Genomic DNA, 21,249 nt, shown 5'->3' with positions numbered 1-21,249 from the left:
CTGCCAGGAAGCTCGGCCTCAGCCTTGGCGGGCCCCTCAGAAGCGTATGCTTCCTCTGTGGGCCCTCGAGAGGCCCCCCCAAGCACGGCTGCTGGGAAGTCACACCACAGCCCCAGCATGGCTGGCTTCTACCTGCGGGGTTCTGCAGGCCACCGGGGGCCAGGTTTCTGGCCACCAGCCCGTGCTGCTGTTCCCCCTGGGGGAGACTGTCGAAGTCACAGCCTGGCCCCGGGACGGACAGCTTCTATTTCTAGTGCCACACAGGCCGTCAGAAGGGCATCGGTGCCCTCCAAACCCTTCTTTTGACACCCCTCCCGGGCATGGCTGCTGCAAGTCACAGCCCAGGCCTGTGGTGGCCAGCTTCTATCACCAGGCCACACCGGGCATCGGAGGGGCGCCGTTCCTCTCCGAGCCTTTGCTCTGCTGCTCCTTGGGTGTGGCTGCGGGAGGTAACATCAGAACACGTGGGTGAATTTCCCCCTAGTTGCCCAAAGCAAAAGCCACCAAACTGACCTCTTTCTAGTTCCAGAGTCACTCGCTAGGAGGAGGATGCAATCCACATGACAGCATCGGTCAAGTGAGTCTTCTTGTGTTCGAGGAGATGTGTCTCTGGTGGGTCTGCTGCTCAGGCACTGAATCCGTGCTGGGCATGGCCAAAGCTCCCAGGAGCTTGGAGGACAGCCAGCTGTGGCCAAGACCACGTTTGGACCGCCCCATTGATCTAGTTGAGGCCCAGCCCTGCTGCTGCCAGGTAGGGCTATACTGAGGAACAGTCAGAATGTTCTGGCCATCCGAGATGGAAGTTTCTCTCGCGTGTCTGAGTGGCCAGGTTGGATAGTCAAGTACTGCCCACAGACATGCAGAGTCCGCATCGTGGATGAGGAGAGAGCCTGCTTCTAGGGCCCGTTCCCATCCAGCCTGCCCACCTGGTGCATCCACCTTCTGGTGGGGCAGGGCTTTCAACTTTTCACTTGTAATTAAAATTCTAGAAAAAAACATCATCATATCTAACTACTGAAGCAATGAAAGTTACGGCTTCACGGACAACAGTGAATGCCCGGGTATGTAAAAATTAAGAGCTCGCACAACAAAAATGTAATAAAACTGCTCCAAAGAGCAAAGCAATAAAACTGGAAAAGAGACCATAACAATCGATGTAGAAAGGACTGCTGTATAAAGTCATTATGTCCAAAGGTAACTTGATAACTGGTCAAAGGAGATGAACGTACGGTTTGCATGCAAGGAAACAGGAACAGTATTTAAGTCATTGCACGAGAGAAAGAAGATGAGACTAGGAGTCAGGAGGCCTGGGTCCATCCCCAGTTCTGGTACTAATGAGTCACAGGATGACGGCAATAATTATGGTGATGACAGGAGATGACCTTCACTGAGTGTGTGCCTTCGGGCCAGGCGTGGCATCACAGTTCCCATGATAACCTTAGGGGTAGTCCTGGGATCGCCCCTGTTTTACAGAGCTCGAAACAGAGGGCTGGCTCTGTATGAGAGGCTACCATTCCCGAACAAGAGGCATCACCTTATACTTGAGTCCTGGAGACGTCCCTGTTACGGGGGTGCCCTCAGCTATTTAATTCTGAAGAAAACAGTGCTGCTTGAGGACAAGACCTATTAGCCTGGAACAGACCCCAACCGATGCTAGTTTTGGACACACGTGGAAGTCACTGGAATGAACTGGTTCAAGAAAAATGGATGCAAAAGAAACGTAACCCAGATTCAGTACTTATTCCTAAGAGTATGACCTCACAATGACAAGTTATAGATGCTTCAAAAAAGTCTTTTAAAGGTCATTTGAAAAGGCAAACACATCAAGTGGTTATGTTGTAGGGCTACAGGACAAATTGAAGAAACCAACAATCGTCCTAATGTTATGTGAACAGGTACTTATGGCTTGGGAGGAAACTTCTAGCGAGAGCTTTGTGCAGGGATTGTCACAGTGCTACATGGCACACAGCTTGGATGAGTTGAAGCCATTGGATGTGCTTTGAAACTGTTGGATGACTCAAGAGGGGGCTGCGAGGTTGGGGAAGATGGTGAGGTTAGAGTTGCGTGTGAGGCTTTAGGATAAAATGATCTTGTGGAATGGAGTGAGGGAAAAACAGGTGGCTTTTCTAAATTAATATATTATTCTATGTAGTATGTGATTTACAATATGCATGTATAACTGAATTAATAAATTAAATATTATAAGACATTTGAGTATTCTATTTACATCCCTAAAAATTTATAAATTCAAGTAGGCCAAACGACTCTGGGGCTTTGTTCTCTCCAGGAGAGCTGGGGTCCCGTCACACGGAGGCCGTCATTGAGTCGCTCCTGAGGGAGCGGCCTGGAGAAGAGGTCCTGCGAGCCCCTTCACCCCCGCAGGCAGGTGTCTCTTCTCTCCTTCTCCTGCTTCAAGGCCCGTGGATGTCAAATACCTTGAGGGTACTTCCTGCCAGTTAAACGAGTCAAAATAAATTAGAATGTCGTAGAAGCAACTCTCAACAGGCAAAATGGGAAACGTGTGCACTTATAAATTGCTGGTGACGGTATAAATTGGGTTCAACCTTCCGGACGAGAACACACATAAGTGCTACAAAACTGGTCATCTCCTTTGACTCTGCCCTCCCCTCTAGGGACTCGCCCCCTGCGGGAAGCCCCCGCCGGCCTTGGGGCCATGGGGCCGTGGGCCTCGGGGCCTCGTCTAGTCATGGTGGGTTGGCTGATGCTTCTGCAGTGCCGCCCGCCTCTTGAACACGCGGCCACACTCACTGCACTCGCAGCGTCTCGCTCCGCTGTGGGTCCTCCGGTGGCGACTCAGGCCGGAGCTCCGTCGGAAGGCCTTCCCGCATTTGTCACACTCGTAGGGTTTCAGTCCGCTGTGGATCCGCCGGTGCTTGATCAGGTCGGAGGGCCCCCGGAAGGCCTTGCCGCAGTCGCCACAGCCGTAGGGCCGCTCCCCGGTGTGGATGCGCTGGTGCTCCAGGAGGCTGGAGCTCTGCCGGAAGGCCTTGCCGCACTGGCCACACTCGTAGGGCTTCTCGCCCGTGTGGATCCGGCGGTGCTTGGTGAGCTCCGAGCTCCTCCGGAAGAGCTTGCCGCAGTGGGGACACCCATAGGGCTTGGCCCCACTGTGGATGCGCTGGTGTTCGGCCAGGCCGTTGACACCCCGAAAGGACTTGCCGCAGTCGTCACAGTCGAAGGGCAGGTGGCCGGTGTGCACGCGCTGGTGCTTGAGGAGCTCCTGGCGATCCAGGAACTCCCTGCCGCATGCCTTGCAGGCGAACGGCTTTTCGGAAGTGTGGAGCTTCTGATGGCGAAAGAGGTGGGTGCTCACCTTGAAGGACCGCCCACACTCCTCGCAGTCAAACGGCTTCTCTCTGCTGTGGACGCGCAGGTGCTGACTGAGGCCCGCGTTCTTCTTGAATCTCTTCCCACATTCCTCACACTCGAAGGGCTTCGCCTCCCTCTCCATTTGCTCCCTTTCCTCCATGGCATCTTCCGGCGCTCGGCTGGGCCCTGGCTGGGGCTCTGCAGCCACGTGGCTCTTCCGGTGCTCGTTGAACTCAGAGACGCCCCTGAAGACCCTCCCGCAATCGCCACACTCCCAGCCCTTCTCCTCGCTGTGAATTCTCTGGTGCTGCACAAGGAGGACCTTGAGCCGAAAGGCATCCCCACACTCCTTACATGCAAAGTGATGTTCTATGGGCAGGTTCTGGGGGCTCCCCCCACTCCCCTCCAAGTCTCTGCTCTGTTTGACCTCAGGGCTGGGTGCACCGGCCATCGGGGAGCTGGTGGACGCCATCTCCTGGGGCTGAGCGTCTTCACCCATTCTCTGCTGTTGTGTCACCAAGATGCTTTTGGAGATGGGCACCGCAAGACACTGTACTCTGCAGAGGAGGAGGGAAGGAGGTTACTTTCCTTGGTCAACAATCACCTTCCTCCTGAGACAGCTGCTGAGCACAGGGCCCAGAGACCACGCAGCAAGGTGGCCAGTGCCCATCCAACCAGAAGCAAGGACTACAGAGGAAAGGGGCAGAAAGGTATCACTGCTGGACGCCCCCTACCAAAGGGGTGCTGAGGAGGTCTCCCCTCCTGTGACTGAGAAGCAGCCACACCCCCTCCCCAAAGGCTCGGCGGGGGCCTCCTCCACAGTTTCTTCGCACTTTCCAGGGCTCTTTTGCACTCGGCGGAATGCTTACCTCAGTCTGTGTTCAGGGATGGCTCAGATGCCAGCACCACGTGGCCTTGTACCAGGTGAGGAGCCAGGCGGCAATCAAAACAGGAACTCCTGCTGGCGGAAAAGGAAAAGGGTTTTGGTGGCAGCCAAAGATGCCATCAGAACACAGCCGGGTGGGTGGGGGGGGGGAGCGGGGCGCATGGCCTTCAAAGTCAAAACTCTTTTAATCCACCAAGCATACGTAGCTTGGCTGTGCCCTCAGGCAACTCATTCATCCCTGCCCTTTCCCAAGGGCTGGCTCCCGCCAGAGACTGGATGAGGCAGAGTCTGGGCCCACCTGGGTGGAGTGCCAGGGACTTGTTGTGAAGAGCTGGTCCTCCCTTTCTGCCTGTTCACACTCCTCAGTGCCTGCAAATGGAAAGTCCTACTGTTCCACGACTCCCAAACTGACTCAGCAGTCTCGCCCCTCCCACCATGTGCAGCCCTCAACAGGGCATAGGGCCTTGCCGTGCCAATCTCTCTCTCCACAACAAACTGTAATAAAATGGCCATTCAGTTTTTGTGCAATTTAGGATTAAAAAAAAAAAAGTTTTCCAAATGATAGTGGCCACCTTGTTCTAATTTCTTTCCCAGTAAAAACCTGAGGAGGCTTCTTTCCATGCCCTTAGGAGTTGGGAGGGGGCCCTGCCAATTTGAAATGGTGAGGGTTGGCAGACCCTTTGCATTTTCTTACAGCTGATCCCTAGGGTAGGGGGGCATAAGCCCCCAGAAGGCAAGGTTGTGCAGGGGTAATCCAGGTGCTCCTCAACCCTCACTCAGCTGCACAGGACCACGAAGCTGTGGGGAAGCTGGTGGAGGGCCGGGGGCATCCTTACCCACGGAGTTCACATTCCTGTAGTATGCCAGTGTCCTCTGCTCAGCGTCCAGTCTCAGGCACTCCTTTTTTGTGAGGTACTGGGCCACGTCATCAAATGTCACTGAATCCTGTAAGAATTCCCAGGGATAAGCAGTCCTTCTGTGCATTCTAGAATGAGGCAGGGGCAGCACTAGTAACAGCAGGGATAAGAGGTGAGGGTCTGGAGTAGATGTGCATCGCTAGCGTGGAGATCTAAGCACAAGCATCAAGAAATCCTGGAAAGAGAATCTAACCAAGCACCAGAAGACCTGGGCCATGGCCTTCGCTTTGGCCTCCCACTGTCTTCCCAAGAGACCCCAGTTCAATCACTTTCCTGGATTGAAATGCAGCTCCCGCACCAGCATAATGGGAATTACAGGCCCAGCAGGTACCCGTTTCTTGGTAGACTCTGAGGAGGACAGCAGAGGGATGGAAGGCAGCAGCAGGGTTCAAGTCCTGTAGTGTGTCATGCTGGGAAAAGAGGTAGAGGCTAAGGCAGACTCAGGGAGCAGTGACAGTTTCCCAAGCCAGGCAGGGGGAAGCACAGCTCACCTGGGCCTCAAGGGTCTCAAGAGGGCCTGCCGGGACCTGGTTTCCTGGGGGTCCATCCTGGGGAAGGGCAAGACCCTGGAGGGGCAGGCAGAGCTAAGGAAAGTGAAAAGAGCCATGAGTGACAATAGCCCTGTCTCTGGGTCACCTAGGACAAGACTAGTGATTTCCTTTTCCCTGGTTTTAAATCTTATTCAGTCTTCTCTTGCACAGCAGCTGAGTGACAAGCCGGAGCCACAGGTATGCCTAAGAAAACAGACCCCAAACAGTGGAGAAAACAGGCTAGCAGAGAATACAGGCAGGCCAGAGAGAACCCAAACAAAACGAATGAATGTTGGCCCAGGAACAGCCCAGAGAATATAGACACAGATGCAGAACGAATGGTAGCGAGACTGACTCTCAGAGACAGGCCGGCCGCAGGTTTCCTTAGCAGCCGGCCTCAAAGAGGTCAGTGCTCACACTGCCCAGGAACGAAGCTTCCCCAAAAGAATATCAGAAGAACTAACTAAGTGAGAAGTGAGAGACCTTTCCAACTTTGTAGGGGCAACAGAAAAACCAGATTGGGCCACTGGAGGCAAGAGAAGCTATGTCTTCTTGACCAGAAGCAAGGCCCTTTAGAGGCCATACCCCATTCAACTGAAACAATGAACCAGGTGACAGCGAGAGAGATGCAGACGAGACCATTTCTGTGGTATGTCTGACAAAATGAAAAGTTGAACAAAATTGCTGGAAAAAAAGAAGCTGCAAAGAAAAGATCTTCAAATACCAAGCTGCTAAATAAAAGATCTGAACGATATGTACAATTTACCTTTTTCTCCCAGATTGCAAAATATGTGAAATATTGTAATTAAGATACCACAAACGTGTATGCATCATAGGCCTCCCATTTCAGTGAGTTCAAAGAAACAGGATTATGGTTTCTGTTCTGATATCAAGTCAATTCAATTCAATCCAGACCTGACTGAGGAGGCATTTTTCCAGTAGCTCACGGAGTAGAAAACCCAGATACTCCAGAAAGACTTTTGCATAAAATTAGATATTATATTAAAAGGGATAGACAGAGACTTCCACTTCTGGTCATGATAGAGTAACAAGGAACAGATGATGTCCTGCCATAAACAAGTAGACAACTGGACAAAATAGCTGTGAAACAAGTTTTCAGACATTGGACAGCAGGAAGTGCTGGATCATGATCCCAACAGAAGAAACACAATGGAGATGAGCCTTATCATTGCCCCGGCTCTGCCTAGAGGCAACTGCCAGACTGAGAGTGTAGGGAAGGGGGGGACTCAAACAGAGCTTGGTGGCTCCATCAAGACACAGACTAGCATTTGGGGCAGCTGATGCAGCTAGAGGCTGCAGAACACAGTTCCAGAAAGGAGGGAGCTATGCAGGAAAAACGAGCTCCAAAAAATCAGCAGAAGGCTCCCCTTGAACTTTTCCTAACATGCGTGCATAATAAAACTCCCAAAGACTAGGAAAAGAATGACCAGGAAGCTTTAAGCTGAACAATTTCCAGGACACACAAAGGTAGGGAGATGTTCAGTATCCAACCAGCCAGGGTAGAGAGTCCTCCGTGATCACCGAGGGCATTCAGTATAGAATCAGAGGGGCCAGGCCTTGTAGTACGACTGACTGACCCCTGGAGTCACAGCTACCCTGAACCTGCTCTAGAAAAGCTTAGAAATAAGCTTCAACGTGATGAAGCTGTTCCATAAATAACTACCTCCCAAAAAGGAAGTCCAACACTTCTCAAAGTGAAACAACAAAATCTAGACACTCAACAATATAATCTCTATGATGTCCAACATCCAAGAAAAAAATTACTGAAATGCCAAGAAGCAGGAAAATGTGACCCATGGCAAGGAAAATCATGTCAATAGGAAACACTCAAAAATGAAACTTACAGACAAGGATAACAGCTAGTTTAACTATGGATAAGTATTGAAAGAAAAACAGAAACATAATGAAAAAAATGGGCAATATAAACAAGATCCAAATGGGACTTCTGGAGGTGAAAACTATGACAGTTAAAATAAAAATTTCACTGGATGTGATTAACAGCAGATTAGACAATGAATCCCCTCCCCTCCAATATTAGAAAACTTGAGGACATAGCAATAGGAACTATCCCAAGTGAAGATCAGAAAGAAAAAAAAGATATTTAAAAAACAGTCTCAGTGACCTGGGATAACAGAAAAGCACCTAACACATATGTGATTGGAATCTGAGATGAGGAAAAGAGGGAAAAGGATAAAAATATAGTTGAAAAAATGATGGCTGGAATTTTTCCCTCAAATTTGATGAGAACCAATCCCTATGCAGACTAAACACACAAACAACAAAACCAAAAAAACCACACACATACACCAAAACACACCATAATGAAATTGCTGAAAACTAGTGTGATAAAGAGAAAAATCTTAGAGCAGCTGTGGGGGGTGGGGGGTGGGGACGACCTGTTCTTTACAGAGGCACAAAGAGTAACTTCTTATCAGAAAATTTGCAAGCCATCAAACAACTGAATGACATTTTTAAAGTGCTAAAGGAAAAAAAAAAACCCTGCCAACCTAGAATCCTATATTCATGGAAAATACTCTTTAAAAATGAAGGCAAATAAAATCTTTTGAGACAAAACACTGAGAGAATTGGTCACCAGCAGACCTGTACTATGAGACATATTTTTAAAAAATGTTTTTATTTAATTTTGAGAGAGAGAGAGAGAGTGTGCACGTGAGCAGGGGAAGGGCAGAGAAGCGGGGGGGGGGGGGTGGAGGGTGAGGGGTGAGAGGTGTGGGATGTGGGGAGGGGACAGAGGATCTGAAGCAGGCTCTGCGCTGAGACCCTGATGTGGGGCTTGAACTCACAAACCATGAGATCTTGACCTGAGCTGAAGTCAGGTGCTTAAACCGACTGAGCCACCCAGGCGCCCTTGTACTATGAGACATATTAAAGAAAGTTGTTCAGGTGAAGGAAAATGATACTGATGGAAACCTGGATCTACTCAAAGGAATGAAGAAGAACAGGAATGTAAATATGTGAGGAAGTAGAAAACACTTCTACCTCATTTATTTTTATTTATATATATTTATTTACTTTTTAAAAGTTTATTTATTTTGAGAAAGAAAGCAAGCAGGGCAGGGGCAGAGGGAGAGGGGAAAGACAGAATTCCCAGCAGGCTCTGCACTGTTGGTGCAGAACCCAGTGCAGGGCTTGAACTCATGAACTGTGAGATCATGACCTGACCAAAACCAAGAGTTGGACGCTTAACTGACTGGGTCACCCAGGGACCCCCCACTACTTTATTTTTAAATCTTTAAAAAAAAAAACTGATCATTTAAAACAATAATAATATTAAGGTAGTGTGGGGTTTTAAAACATATGTGTAAGTAAAACATATGATTGTGTGTTTTAGGAAGCCCTCCAAGACTCTCATGCATGCTAATAAGCCAGTAGTGAAGATAAAATACAATTCTAAAAAAAAAAATCCAAAAGAAGAAAGGTAAGGAAACAAAGGAAAAAGAACAGATGGGACAAAAAGAAACAAACAACAGGATGGCAAACTTAAATCCAAGCACATGGATAATTAAGTTAAATGTAAATGGACTAAACACTCCAATTGAAAGGCAGAGGTTATTAGACTGCATTAAAAAAACAATACTCAACTTTATGATGTCTATAAGAAGCTTTACATATAAAGGCCTTAAATGTAAAGACATAGATAGGTGAAAAATAAAACGATGGAAAACAATATACTATGGGTCTAAATAATCCCAAGGACCAAAATAAGAAGAGAGGGTGAATGGTGAATGTGGTGCAGTATTCAGGAGACCTTACTGAAGAGTCCTAGAACTCAGAGCAGGAAGAAAACTGGAGATCTTGAACATAAAATCAACAAGTGGTAGAAAACAAGAAAAAAAATGCAAAAAAAATCAACAGGTGGCCAATATGGATGACATGCAGATTACAAAAATGCAAATCCTTCATAGAAGATGTAGACCGACAGTAACTGTTTATTAAAAACTCCAAAGAGCGTAGGGGAAGGGGAGTGACTTGCTAAGTATATATTTGCATTTTAGGAGAAAAAAAGGAATAAACAGAGTGACTTGTAGCTGAAATGAGCACACCTATACTGTAACATGTGCCACACTGGAGAAGAGTCTGGGTTTAGAATGGTCTTCTGCTTTCTGTTTCTGCAACATGTGAATTTTTAGTGACCAAGCTGTATTTCTTTGGTAATCAGAAAAGAATAACAATTTTAAAAGATTTGGGTAGACTTTAGATAAGAAAGATGCTCAGCATGCAAGAGTGCAGGGCTAAGGCCAGAGAGACAATGGGGAATGGCCCTGGTTGCTGAGCAACATCCTGAGATACTGACATGGTCAAGGTAGATACAGGGGAAAGGGCTGCTAGGAATGTGTGGGCAGTTCCAGAAAGCTTAGAGATAGGACCATGGGATTGGGACTTCCTGGGGTCATCTCCCCAGGTTCTCAGTGCCATGCACGGGTGAGAGCAGAAGGCCTCCTATGGTCTAAATGTCCACAGAAGCCCCATTCCCATCTTTAACCCACTGCCCAGCACGGGTGGTTCCTTGGTGTGTGAGTGAAGCCCTAGGTACCCAGCAGCCAAGCCCTCCATGTCCCACTGTCACCTGGGTAGGGCCCCCTCTGGGCAGTTGGATTCTTCCTGGTATATATTTGATGTCTGGTTTGACTTTGACTTCCAATACAAAACAAACTGGTCAGAGATTACTTATATAATTCATTGAAAAAGTTCACTTCCATTGACATTGAGCTTTTGCTCACAAGTGGAATGGACAGAATAGCTCACATTTACCTTCTGAGAAAGATGGCCTGTTATAAACTTGTCTCACTGTCCTCAAGCCAAAGACCTAAGGCCTTAACTCCTTAAAAAGACCCTGGCCCAGGCCACCAGGCCCATATCCTTCATCCCGCATCTTAGTCATTCCTTCCAGACACTCTGGCATTCATTCTGTCCTAAATATGCCAAGGTGATGCCCCTCAGGGCTCTGAACATGCCACAGGAGGTTCCTTCTAAGAATTTAGGCCTCATTCAAGTGTCAACCTCCTCAAAGTGTCTTCACTCTCCAGTCCTATCACGATGTACTCATAACACTTTTCACTACCTAAAAATCCTCTGAAATTGTTTTTACCTGACTCCCCAGGAGAAATGTCACCTCCCACAGGAGAGAGACCTGCTCTTTCTTGGTCACCCCTGGAATCCCCAGCATCTCTAGGAGCCCCTGGCACTGAGTAGACACGGGATGAACTATGGGGGGAGGGGCATGTTAAATGGTGCAAACCTTCAGTTACAGAGCACCTACTATGTGTTTGCTACTGTGCTTCTCCTTCCCTTCACATAATTTCATTATTGCAACCTATAGTTATTACCACCTCCATTTTACACAGAAGAGAGTCATAGATCCAAAAGCTTAAGTAACTTGCCTAAGGTCCAGCTCCTAAGATTTAAGACTTTTTGAGCCACACCAGAGAAAAGAAATAGGCAGCCTTCTAACACCAGGCTGTATCCAGAGAACAGGCAGTTACTGAATGTAACGAAGGACCTGTAGCAGACGGACAGATGGAGAGAGAGAACCCCAAGCAGGCTCCACGCAGTCAGCATTGAGCCTGACATGGGGCAAATCTCTGCCTCTTAATATAAGTAATATTATCTTTCTTCTTTAAGTGTGATCTGAAGTGTGGTCTAATGACTATATGCTCCCTGAGAGTGAAGGCCCTATCAAAGGTTGACTGCAGATTCCACCCTAGACACTGCATGCAGCTGCTTGATGAGCACAGGGAAATCCTCTCAATGCTAATCCAGTGCCTGACAAGCTGAATAATGTATTCTACAACATGAGAGCTCATGTGAGTGCAGAAATAGCCCTGATATGTACTTTAGATGGCAATGTAAATTTTAGTCAACTTACTTATGTAGAATTTTCTGTATAGAACCAGCAACATTCAGAGAACCAGAATAATCATTCCTCTCTGATATGAAAGAACAGAAATTAAGAGTTGAATTCAATGGAGACAAAAAATAACCCATGTCAAAAAAAAAGGTAGTGAATAATTAGGTGTCTTCTGGTTGCATTTGAGCTCAGAATCCCTCCTCAGGATGTCTGGCTACTACTAAGGGTCGCTTCTGAGCCTGAAAGATCAGTGTTTGACCAAGTCTGTGGCACAAACAGCCATGCAACCTCCCTAGCAGGTACTGTTTTTCCCTGTGCAGTGGAGCAGGGGTGAGGTAGCAAGGCCACCCAAACTAGATCTATCTGGCAGCTTCTAGAAACTTCTAAGGGGTGCCAGAAATACCTGGACTCCCTGGAACATCTAAATAAGGACCTGTAGCAGAATGTCCTCAGGCCCTGGAAGACAATAGGTAGCTCATGGTGTTCAGTTCAGTTCTGGGCCAGAGCAAAAATGCCCTGGAGGGTGTCTTTATAGGTCAGACAAGAGACCTCGCTCTTCAGCATCTAATTCAGATGGGTGCCTGCAGCTTTCTGTCCCATTCAAATGATTACCTAGATTCCCAATTCTCCTTATTAGAGATCTGTTTTCCTTTGAGTCTTGTTGCTTAGACTGAGAATTGTCTGTGGGCAAAGACGGTTTAGTGACACTGACATACATGAAAATACAAGCACTTCTAGAATGCAAAGAATATTTCACACCATCTTGCATCCTCACCGTGGGCATCCTCACCCTAACAGCATGACCAGCTTTAAGGCCAGCAGACGTGGTCTGTAAACACCCAGACTTACCCAAAAGAGACATACCAGGATGGCTCATTGTGTCTTGGGACAATTCTGAGCGATAAGTCAGGCAGGAAAGGTCCCACCTGTTAGACTGAAATAATTTGGGGGGACAGAAGCAGACTTGGATGCACCTTCCGAGAACGTGTCTGTTTGGGTCATGAGTACTTAACCAAAGGACAGACCGAGACAACACACACTGCCGAGATCCTGATCCACCCCGGCCAGGCAAGGGCCAGGACGCTGACCCGAGCCTCTGGGCTGGAGCTGAGCCTGGCCTTCACATGCTCTCAACTTGTCTCGTCAGGATGTGGCCATGAAGGCCTTGTTTGGGCCCAGCCTGTACCGTGCAAGCACGCTGTTGCTAGAAGTGGCAGAATCCTAAAGGGCCAAGAGAGGGTGTTTCACCAGGAAAGTCTGTTTCTCTTGGGATGTTTGTGTCTGTGTGTGTCTTTTTTCCGTGTGCGTGGGTGGGAGGCATCTGTCTCCATCTTCTCCAGTTTTCCTCTCTCACTTTGCCTGGGCACCTGTCCCTCTCTGTTTAGGTTTCTGTTTTCTTTTCCTTCTATAAAAAGCCAGAAGGTAGACCAGAAGGGGATTTTGTAGTGTTTGTTGTACTTAACTGAGGAAAGGTTTATGTTGCCCTTTCCCCAAGAAGACGCATGGCATCTTACTAAAAATCAAAATAAATTGTGAAGTTTAGATTCATTTAGGTTACATTGCCCTGGATATGAGAGATTCTACATGGGTATGGGGGCTGCTCATTTGGGGAGCCCAGGCAGGTTAGGAGCAGGGCTAGATCAATGTGTTAGAACCCTGGCTTGGGGTTTGCCAAGAACTCAAAGGGCAGAGTAGCAGGTGTGGGTGGGGCCAAGGAATCTGCATTTTCAACCAGCACTCTTGGGACTGGAATGTGGAGCTGCGCTTTGTTAGTGCTGGGCCTGTCTAGAATCTGGAGTCTTCCTCACCTCCAGCACTCAGAAGACAGGACTCTGGCCTGTGAGCCTCCAGTATGGGATCCCACTGTCTTTGCTGATTGTCAGACTTCTCGGAAGAGAATTCACACTTTCTAGTGATTTTCCAAGGGGTCTCTCACCCAAAGAAGGCTGAAAATCACTGCTCATCAGGATTCTAAACATAGATCCAGGGACATTTTTGGGGAATGGACTGGACTGTGCAAGGCACGGTGCAAGCTGCTTCTACTTAAAGGCTCAATGGGGGAGGGAGGATGGGGAATGGGGTGAGGCAGCATTAGTACCCAGGGGGTGCTGTTCTGGCAATCTCATCTGAAATCCTTTGGTAAAGGAAAAAATGTCGGGCTTGAGGTTTAAGAGAAAATATTTCACTGACCAAAGAGACCGGAGGGGGCTGGCAGCCAGGCTAGGCCAACGCTGGTTCTTGTTGAGTGGCCCAGCCGGTAGATGGTTTCTGTAGACGATAGGTGCGGTCGGGTTTGTTTTGTTGGGTTGCTATTGATTGTTTGATTTGATGGGACCCGTAAGCACGCAAGGGGTTTGCCAAGGCGCGGCGGGACGAGGTCTGGTCGGAAAAAAGCGAGCGAGTAGGAGGTGTGGGATTATGGCGAGGCGGGGACGACGGTGAGATATGGGTGCGCTTTGTTGTTTGCTGGGGGTGTCTATGTATCTGGTGTCTTCCTCACCTCCAGCACTCAGAAGACAGGACTCTGGCCTGTGAGGCCTCCAGTATGGGATCCCAACTGTCTTTGGCTGATTGTTCAGACTTCTCGGAAGAGAATTCACACTTTCTAGTGATTTTCCAAGGGTCTCTCACCCAAAGAAGGCTGAAAATCACTGCTCATCCAGGATTCTAAACATAGATCCCAGGGACATTTTTGGGAATGGACTGGGACTGTGCAAGGCACTTGGTGCAAGCTGCTTCTACTTAAAGGCTCAATGGGGGAGGGAGGATGGGGAATGGGGTGAGGCAGCATTAGTACCCAGAGGGGGTGCTGTTCTGGCAATCTCATCTGAAATCCTTTGGTAAAGGAAAAATGTCGGGCTTGAGGTTTAAGAGAAAAATATTTCACTGACCAAAGAGACCGGAGGGGGCTGGCAGCCAGGCTAGGCCAACGCTGGCTGGAGGGCGTCAGTTGAAACAGGGTGGGACCTCCCGGGAAGAGGGCACTGATTTTCTTTTTGGGGGGGTGGGGGGGTTTGGGCGGTTTGGTGTTTGTGTTGTGGGGTAATGGGACCATGGGACTTTGGGGCGCAGGCAAGCGTGTGTTTGGTGGGGGGTAAGGATGGAAAAAGACCATGTAATTAATCACCAAATATAGACTAGAGTAGAGCAGCAAAGCAAAGGAGTTTAAAGGGGGGGGGGGGCACAGGAGCAGGAGATATGGCCCCCAGAAGGGTGACAGAAAAAGCCCTGTTCAGACCCAGAGCCTGGAGCTCATCTTCACACAGCAAGGGCTGCCCCCCCTTGCGCTCCCTCACAGTTCTTGGACTCTGGGCCAGTCCCCCATCCCTCCCCGCCATCCTGAGGCTCAACCCCCACCCAGAAGAAAAGGAGGAACTCCATCAGCAGGAACCGTCCTCAGCTCATCCATCCAGCGCCCCTGACTGCGTCTCAGCCCCTCCCCCAGACCGGGTAAAAGCCCTTTAACCTTCCCAACGCCCCCTCCCCCTTAGCCTCCATTGCGCTGGCGCAGGGGTCCCCTCCTTCCCATAACGACCAGTTCCCACTTCCTCGTGTCCCCTCAAAAGCAGCGTAGGCCTCGGCACATCTGTGATTCCCGCTCCGAAAGCCGGCCCCCGCGAGAAGGCCTTCGGGCCTCCTCGTACCCGCCATATGAGACTCGTCCTTCACTCTGGATGGCCTCAGGGCCGAGCGGGCCCCGAGGCGCCCCCCAAAAAACGCTTGGCCGCCCCCCACCGCACACTCTGCGGAACACTCACCCTAGCTTCGCGCACTCTCCCAGGCCGCCCCCCTGCGAATCCTCCCGTGGCCCAAACGATCAGCCCAATCCTGCACACCCTCCCGCGCCCTGCGCACATCCTCCCGTGGCCCTCACGCTCACCCCGGCCCCGTGGCGGCCGACGCGCGGACCTCGGCGGAGCGGCGTTGGCGCGGCCCAGGCAGGCCCGGCGTGGCAGGAAACGCCACGGAGCCGCCCGCGCCCGGCTGAGCCCAGCAGCCCCGCGGTGCGTTTCCGGAGCCGCGGGCGCAGCCGGGGGTAGTGGGGGAGCAAGGCCCGCCCCGGCCCGGCCCCGCCCGGTCAGCCAGCCCCAATTGGCCCGGAGAGGGGGCGGGGCGGGGCGGGGGCGGGGCTGAGACCCAGGGGGAGGGGCGGGCGCGACTGCGGGGGATCTGCGCGTGCGGGCCTGATTCCTAAGTGGAGGAGGGAGGAGTGGAATGAATGTGGTAATGAGTGAGTGAATGAATGAATGCATGAATGAATGAATGAATGAGTGATCGAACGAAGCAACCAGCCCATGAAAGAAGGAACGAAGCAATGGAAAGAACCCTGCCCCCTCGGACGCCTTCTGGATGCTAGTGACGGTGGGGGGACGGGAACCGAAAGCGAAGCAGAGCAAAGCCAGATCTCACGTGAGGGGTCAAAGCTCCTTACTGAGTCACCAATGCCGTTGTGAGCCCTTACTGTGCCAGGCAGTAAGAATACAGCTGTGAGCAAAACCAGGCCGGATCCCTGCCCTCAGGGGGTGCGTATTTGGCGCCAAAAGCTCGTGTGTGTGTGTGTGTGTGTGTGTGTGTGTGTGTGTGTGTGTGTGTGTGTAGGCGCGCACCCATGTGGGAATAAGGGTAGAGGGGAAAGGCATTTGACTTAATTTCAAAATAGGTCATACTATGAAGAAAAACCAACAGGATTCTTCGATGGGGGTTGGGGGGGGGGAAGCGCTGCAAGTAGTGACAGCCAGTTCCAGAAGAATTCGCTGCCAGTCATTTGAAATCTAGGAAGCTGCTGCCCTGCCCTGCAGTGTGCTAAGCCCGTTAGTGCTTCCTTGAAGACTCTTGTTTCCTAAGGAAGACTATAATTAACAAGGATCAACATAAAATGCATAAGAGTGATAAGAACTGTAAAGAGCATCATTTAAGGTGACGTTTGGGAGTGATGGGTGGAGGAATTGGGTGAGGCTACCATTGATATGAGGCTTCAATGACAAGGACTCAACCATGGGAAGAGAGGAAGGACATCTTCAGGCAAAAGGGACAGCAACTGCAAAGACCATGTGTCAAGAACAAATTGGGTATATCCTAGGATCAAAAGGAAAATGCTGAAGTGTAGTAAGCCAAGGGAAAGAAAGAGCCACACAGGTGGGGTGAAGCTGGCACTTGAAATTGAGTCTGAAGGACACGATTTAACATTTTTCTTTATTCCTTATTAATAAGCATTTAATGCTTTATTAGTGATAATGATAACCAACTTCTTTTTAAGGTTTATTTTTTTTTTACTTTAAGAAGGAGACAGAGAGAGAAGGGGAGGGGCAGAGAGAGAAAGGGAGAGAGAGAATCTCAAGCAGGCTCTGTGCCGTCAGAGCCCTTACACAGGGCTCGAACTTACCTGACAGGTGCCGAAATCAAGAGTCAGATGCTTAACGGAGTGAGCCACCCTGGCACCCCAGTGATAACCGACTTCTTAAATATTCTTGTAACCATTTTAGATGTTAACAACTTTTTTCTTATTTTCCTTCAGATTTTATTATGACAGCTTTGCAACATATGGATCAATTCAAAGATCTGTACCCAGGTACCAATCACCAATATCCTACAATTAGCCTTATGCTCTACTTGTTTGATTGTAAGGTCATCCTTAATTTACTGATACATTTCAGAGCACGCTGCACACATCAGTATGCTTCACCTCTAAACACCTCAGCATGCATAGCATTAACTAGAGATGGATACCTGTTTACTGTTTGGGGGGAAGTAAAATTTACTACAGAAAAACACACAAATCGTAAGTGCCCCATGTAGTGAGTTTTGACAAATGCATACTCCAAGCTCCTGTCAAGATACAGAAGATGCAACATCCTAGAAATTTCCCTTGTGCCCGTTTCCAGTCAGTCACCACCACAATCTCACACAAAGGCAACCACAGTGTTAAGTTTTCTCCAGCATAGGTAACTTTTGCTATTTGAGGACTTCATATGGATGGAATCATACAGTATGTACTATTTTGTGCCTGGATTCTTTCATTCAGTATGATGTTGAGATTTTTCTATGTTGTTGAATGTGTTATTGCTTCTTTCCCTTTATTACTGAGTAGTATTCCATTGTCTGGATATATCCAAGTTGGTTTATTCATTCACCAGTTTATGATCTGGGCGGTTTCCATTTTGGACTATGATAAATAAGGCTGCTCTGAACATTCGTCTACAAGTTTGTGTGGACATTTGCTTTCATTTTACTTGGATAAGTACCTAGAAAGGGAATTGCCACATCATAGGATAGTTGTTTTATAAGAAACTGCCAGAATATTCTGTAAAGTGGTTGTACAATTTATGTTCCTACCAGAAATGTACAAGAGTTCCTTTTCTTTCCAATCTTCCTTAACGTTTAGGGATGTCAACCTTTATTTTTAGCTATTTAAGTGGGTGTGAAGTGGCAACTCATTGTGATTTTAATTATCATCTCCCTGATGACTAATCATGTTGAGGATGATGTTTTTCTGTGCTTACTGGCCATTTCTATATTTTCTTTTGTAAAGTGTCTATTCAAATAGATTTCCCACTTTTATAGGGTCATTTGTCTTTTTATTATTTACTCTTGTAGGTGTTTTTTTTTTAAACAGATCTTTTGAGGTATATTTGACATAAGATAACCAGACGTCTTTAAACTGTACTATCTGATGAGGTTTGACATATATATTTCCATGAAACCATCACCACAATCAAAGCAATAAACATATCCATTACTCTCAGTTTCCTGTGTCCCTTGTAGTCCCTCTCTCCTGTCTCTTCTTGCTCCTTTGCCCCTCTTGTCTTCAAGCAACCACTGATCTGCTTTCTGTCACTATAAGGTAGTTTGCATTTTCTAGGGTTTTATATAAATGGAATCATAAAATCAATGTTCTGTTGGATGTACCATAATGGGTTTATTCATTCATTGGTTGATGGACATTTGGGTTGTTTCCAGTTTAGGGCAACTACAAATAAAGCTGCTACAAACATTTGTGTATATTCCTTTATACATACATATATTTCCTTGGATAACTACCAACAATAGTATGGATAATACAGTAGAGGTATGCTTAGCTTTTTAAAAAATTACCAATTGTTTTCCAAAGTGGTTGTACCATTTTACATTCCTACTAGTACTGTAGGAGAGTTCCAGTTCCACATTCTTGTCAGTACTTGGTATGGTCAGTCTTCTGAATTTTAGCCATTCCAGTAGCTGTATAGTATAATCTCATTCTGGTTTTAATCTAGATTTTCCTGACTAATGATGTTGAGCATATTTTCATGTCCTCATTGGCCATCATACATCTTCTTTAGTGAAATGTCTGCTTAAACCTTTTGGCCCTGTTATTATTATTGGGTGGCTTTTCTTACTATTCAGTTATAACAGTTCTTTATATATTCTAGATACAAGTCTTTTGTCAGGTATATGCTTTGCAAGCCTTTTCTCCCAGTCTGTGGCTTGTCTCTTCATTTTCTTAACAGTGTCTTTTGAAGAGCAGAAATTCTAATTTTGATGAGGTTAAATTTATCAGTCTGCTCTTTTATGGATTGTGCTTTTGGTGTCACAGCTAAGATTTATTTATTTATTTATTTATTTATTTATTTATTTATTATTAAAATTATTTTAATTTTTTTTGAGAGAGAGAGTGGGAGAGAGAGAGAGCACATGCATGCGCACGTGTGCGCATACACACACACACACACACACACACACACACACACACACACACACACACAAAGTTGGGGAGGGGAAGAGAGGGAGACACAGAATCCAAAGCAGGCCCGTCTCTAAGCTGTCAGCACAGAGTCCTACGTGGGGCTCAAACTCATAATCTGTGAAATCATGACCTGACCTGATGCCCCTAAGATATCTCAGGTGCCCCTAAGATATCTTTACTTAACCCGAGGTCATAAAGATCTTGTTTTCTTTTAGAAGTTTTATGGTTTTAGGTTTTATACTTATTTAGGTTTCTCATCCATTTTGAGTCAATTTTTGTATGTAGTGTGAGATAAGAGTCAAAGTTCATTTTTTGTGCCTGTGGTTATTCAATTATTCCAGCATCATTTGTTGAAGAGACTATCTCTCTGTACTGTCTTTTTTTGGTGCCTGTATTAAATATCAGTAAATGTGTGGATTCAAGACTCTTTTTGCTGTTCTGTTGCTGTATTTTCTATCTTTACAACAATGACATACAGTTTTGATTTGTGTGTTTTTTTTAATGTTTATTTATTTTTGAGAGAAAGAGAGACAGAGTGTGAGTGGGGGAGGGGCAGAGAGAGAAGGAGACACAGAATCCAAAGCAGGCCTCAGGCTCTGAGGTGTCAGCACAGAGCCTATGCGGGGCTCAAACCCACAAACCGTGAGATCATGACCTGAGCCAAAGCTGGATGCTTAACCAACTGAGCCACCCAGGCATCCCGATTTGTATAGTTTTATAATCTTTGAAATCAGGTAATTTAAGTTCTACAACTTTGTATTTTTCAGTGTTGTTTTAACTAGTCCAGGTGTTTTGCATTCCCATATAAATTTTAGAATCATCTTAGTTTCCAGAAAAAAATAAAAAGTCTGCTGGGATTTTAATTAGGACTGGATTAGGACTAATCTGTAGATTAGTTTGGGGAGAACTGACATCTTTTTTAAAATATTTATTTATTTTTGAGAGACAGAGAGAGACAGAGTGTGAGCAGGGGAGGAGCAGAGAGAGGGAGACACAGAAACCGAAGCAGGCTCCAGGTTCTGTGCTATTAGCACAGAACCGGATGCAGGGCTCGAAATCATGAGCTGTGAGATCATGACCTGAGCCAAAGTCTAAAGCTTAACTCACTGAGCCACCCAGGCACCCTGGGGAAGATTGACATCTTAACAGTATTGAATATTTTGACCCCTGAACAAGGTCTCTTTCTGTCAGTTTGGTCTTGGATTTCAGTGTTCAGGTCTTTTATATCTTTTGTCAGATTTATTCCTAAATATTGCATAGTTGTGATGCTACTTTAAGTAGTGTTATTTAAAAATTTTTTAAATTTCTGACTGTTCATTGCTAGCATATAGAAATACAATTGATTTTTGTATTTTGATATTATCTCCTGCAACCTGTTAAATTCAAATATTAATTCTAGTAACTCCTGACAATTCTATTACATTTTCTACATAGATAATCTTGTCTTTGGTGAAAAAAGACAATTTACATCTTCCTTTCCAGGCTGGATGCTGTTTGTTTCTTTTCCTTGTCTAATTTCCCAGGCTCAGCCCTCAAACATGATGTTGAACAGAAAGTGTAAGAGTGGACATCCTGTCTTATTTCTGGTTTTGGGGGGAAAGCACAGTCTTAACAACACCAAGGATGACGTTAGCTGCAGCTCGTAGATGTTCTTTATGAAGTTGAGGAAGTTCCCTTCTATTTCTAGTTTTCTGCGAGTTTTTTTTTTTAATCAGGAATTGATGTTGGATTCTGTCAGATCCTTTTTCTGCATCTATTGAGAAGATTGCTATAGGCTGAATGTATCTTTCCAAAACTCATATGTTGAGATCGTAGCCCCCAAAGATGATGGTATTAGGAAGTGGAGGCTTTGAGAAGTAAGTAGGTCCCAGTGGGATTAATGCCCTTACAAAAGAGGCTCCAGAGATGCCTTGCTCCATCACCATGTGAGAACATAAAAAGAAGTTTCTGGCTATGAACCAGGAAGAGAGCCCTCG

General features: G+C 47.1%; 1 protein-coding gene across 7 annotated transcripts; it reads right to left on the bottom strand.

Moving 5' to 3' along the window:
* Nucleotides 1-1,776: 1,776 nt before the first annotated feature.
* LOC123383674 (zinc finger protein 275) lies at nucleotides 1,777-15,564 on the bottom strand. Of its 7 annotated transcripts, XM_045051647.1 has the most exons (6): nucleotides 5,625-8,307; nucleotides 5,053-5,161; nucleotides 4,515-4,585; nucleotides 4,200-4,288; nucleotides 2,770-3,887; nucleotides 1,777-2,449 (listed from the first exon to the last, which is right to left on the bottom strand). In XM_045051647.1, exons 5-6 carry the CDS (start codon nucleotides 3,827-3,829, stop codon nucleotides 2,412-2,414), a joined length of 1,098 nt encoding a protein of 365 aa, XP_044907582.1. In that variant the 5' UTR covers nucleotides 3,830-3,887; nucleotides 4,200-4,288; nucleotides 4,515-4,585; nucleotides 5,053-5,161; nucleotides 5,625-8,307; the 3' UTR covers nucleotides 1,777-2,411. The 7 variants fall into 7 exon arrangements, with proteins under 7 accessions (XP_044907582.1, XP_044907576.1, XP_044907577.1 ...); XM_045051641.1 differs by lacking the exon at nucleotides 5,625-8,307 and adding an exon at nucleotides 15,434-15,564 and having other exon boundaries at nucleotides 1,777-3,887; XM_045051642.1 differs by having other exon boundaries at nucleotides 1,777-3,887; nucleotides 4,200-4,291; nucleotides 5,625-8,302.
* Nucleotides 15,565-21,249: the final 5,685 nt, after the last annotated feature.

This window comes from Felis catus (assembly GCF_018350175.1).
Source record: "Felis catus isolate Fca126 chromosome X unlocalized genomic scaffold, F.catus_Fca126_mat1.0 chrX_random_Un_scaffold_29-1, whole genome shotgun sequence".
Taxonomy (NCBI): Eukaryota; Metazoa; Chordata; class Mammalia; order Carnivora; family Felidae; genus Felis; species Felis catus.
The sequence above is the reverse complement of the archived record's forward strand: the minus strand, read 5'-3'. Positions and strand labels throughout refer to the sequence as shown.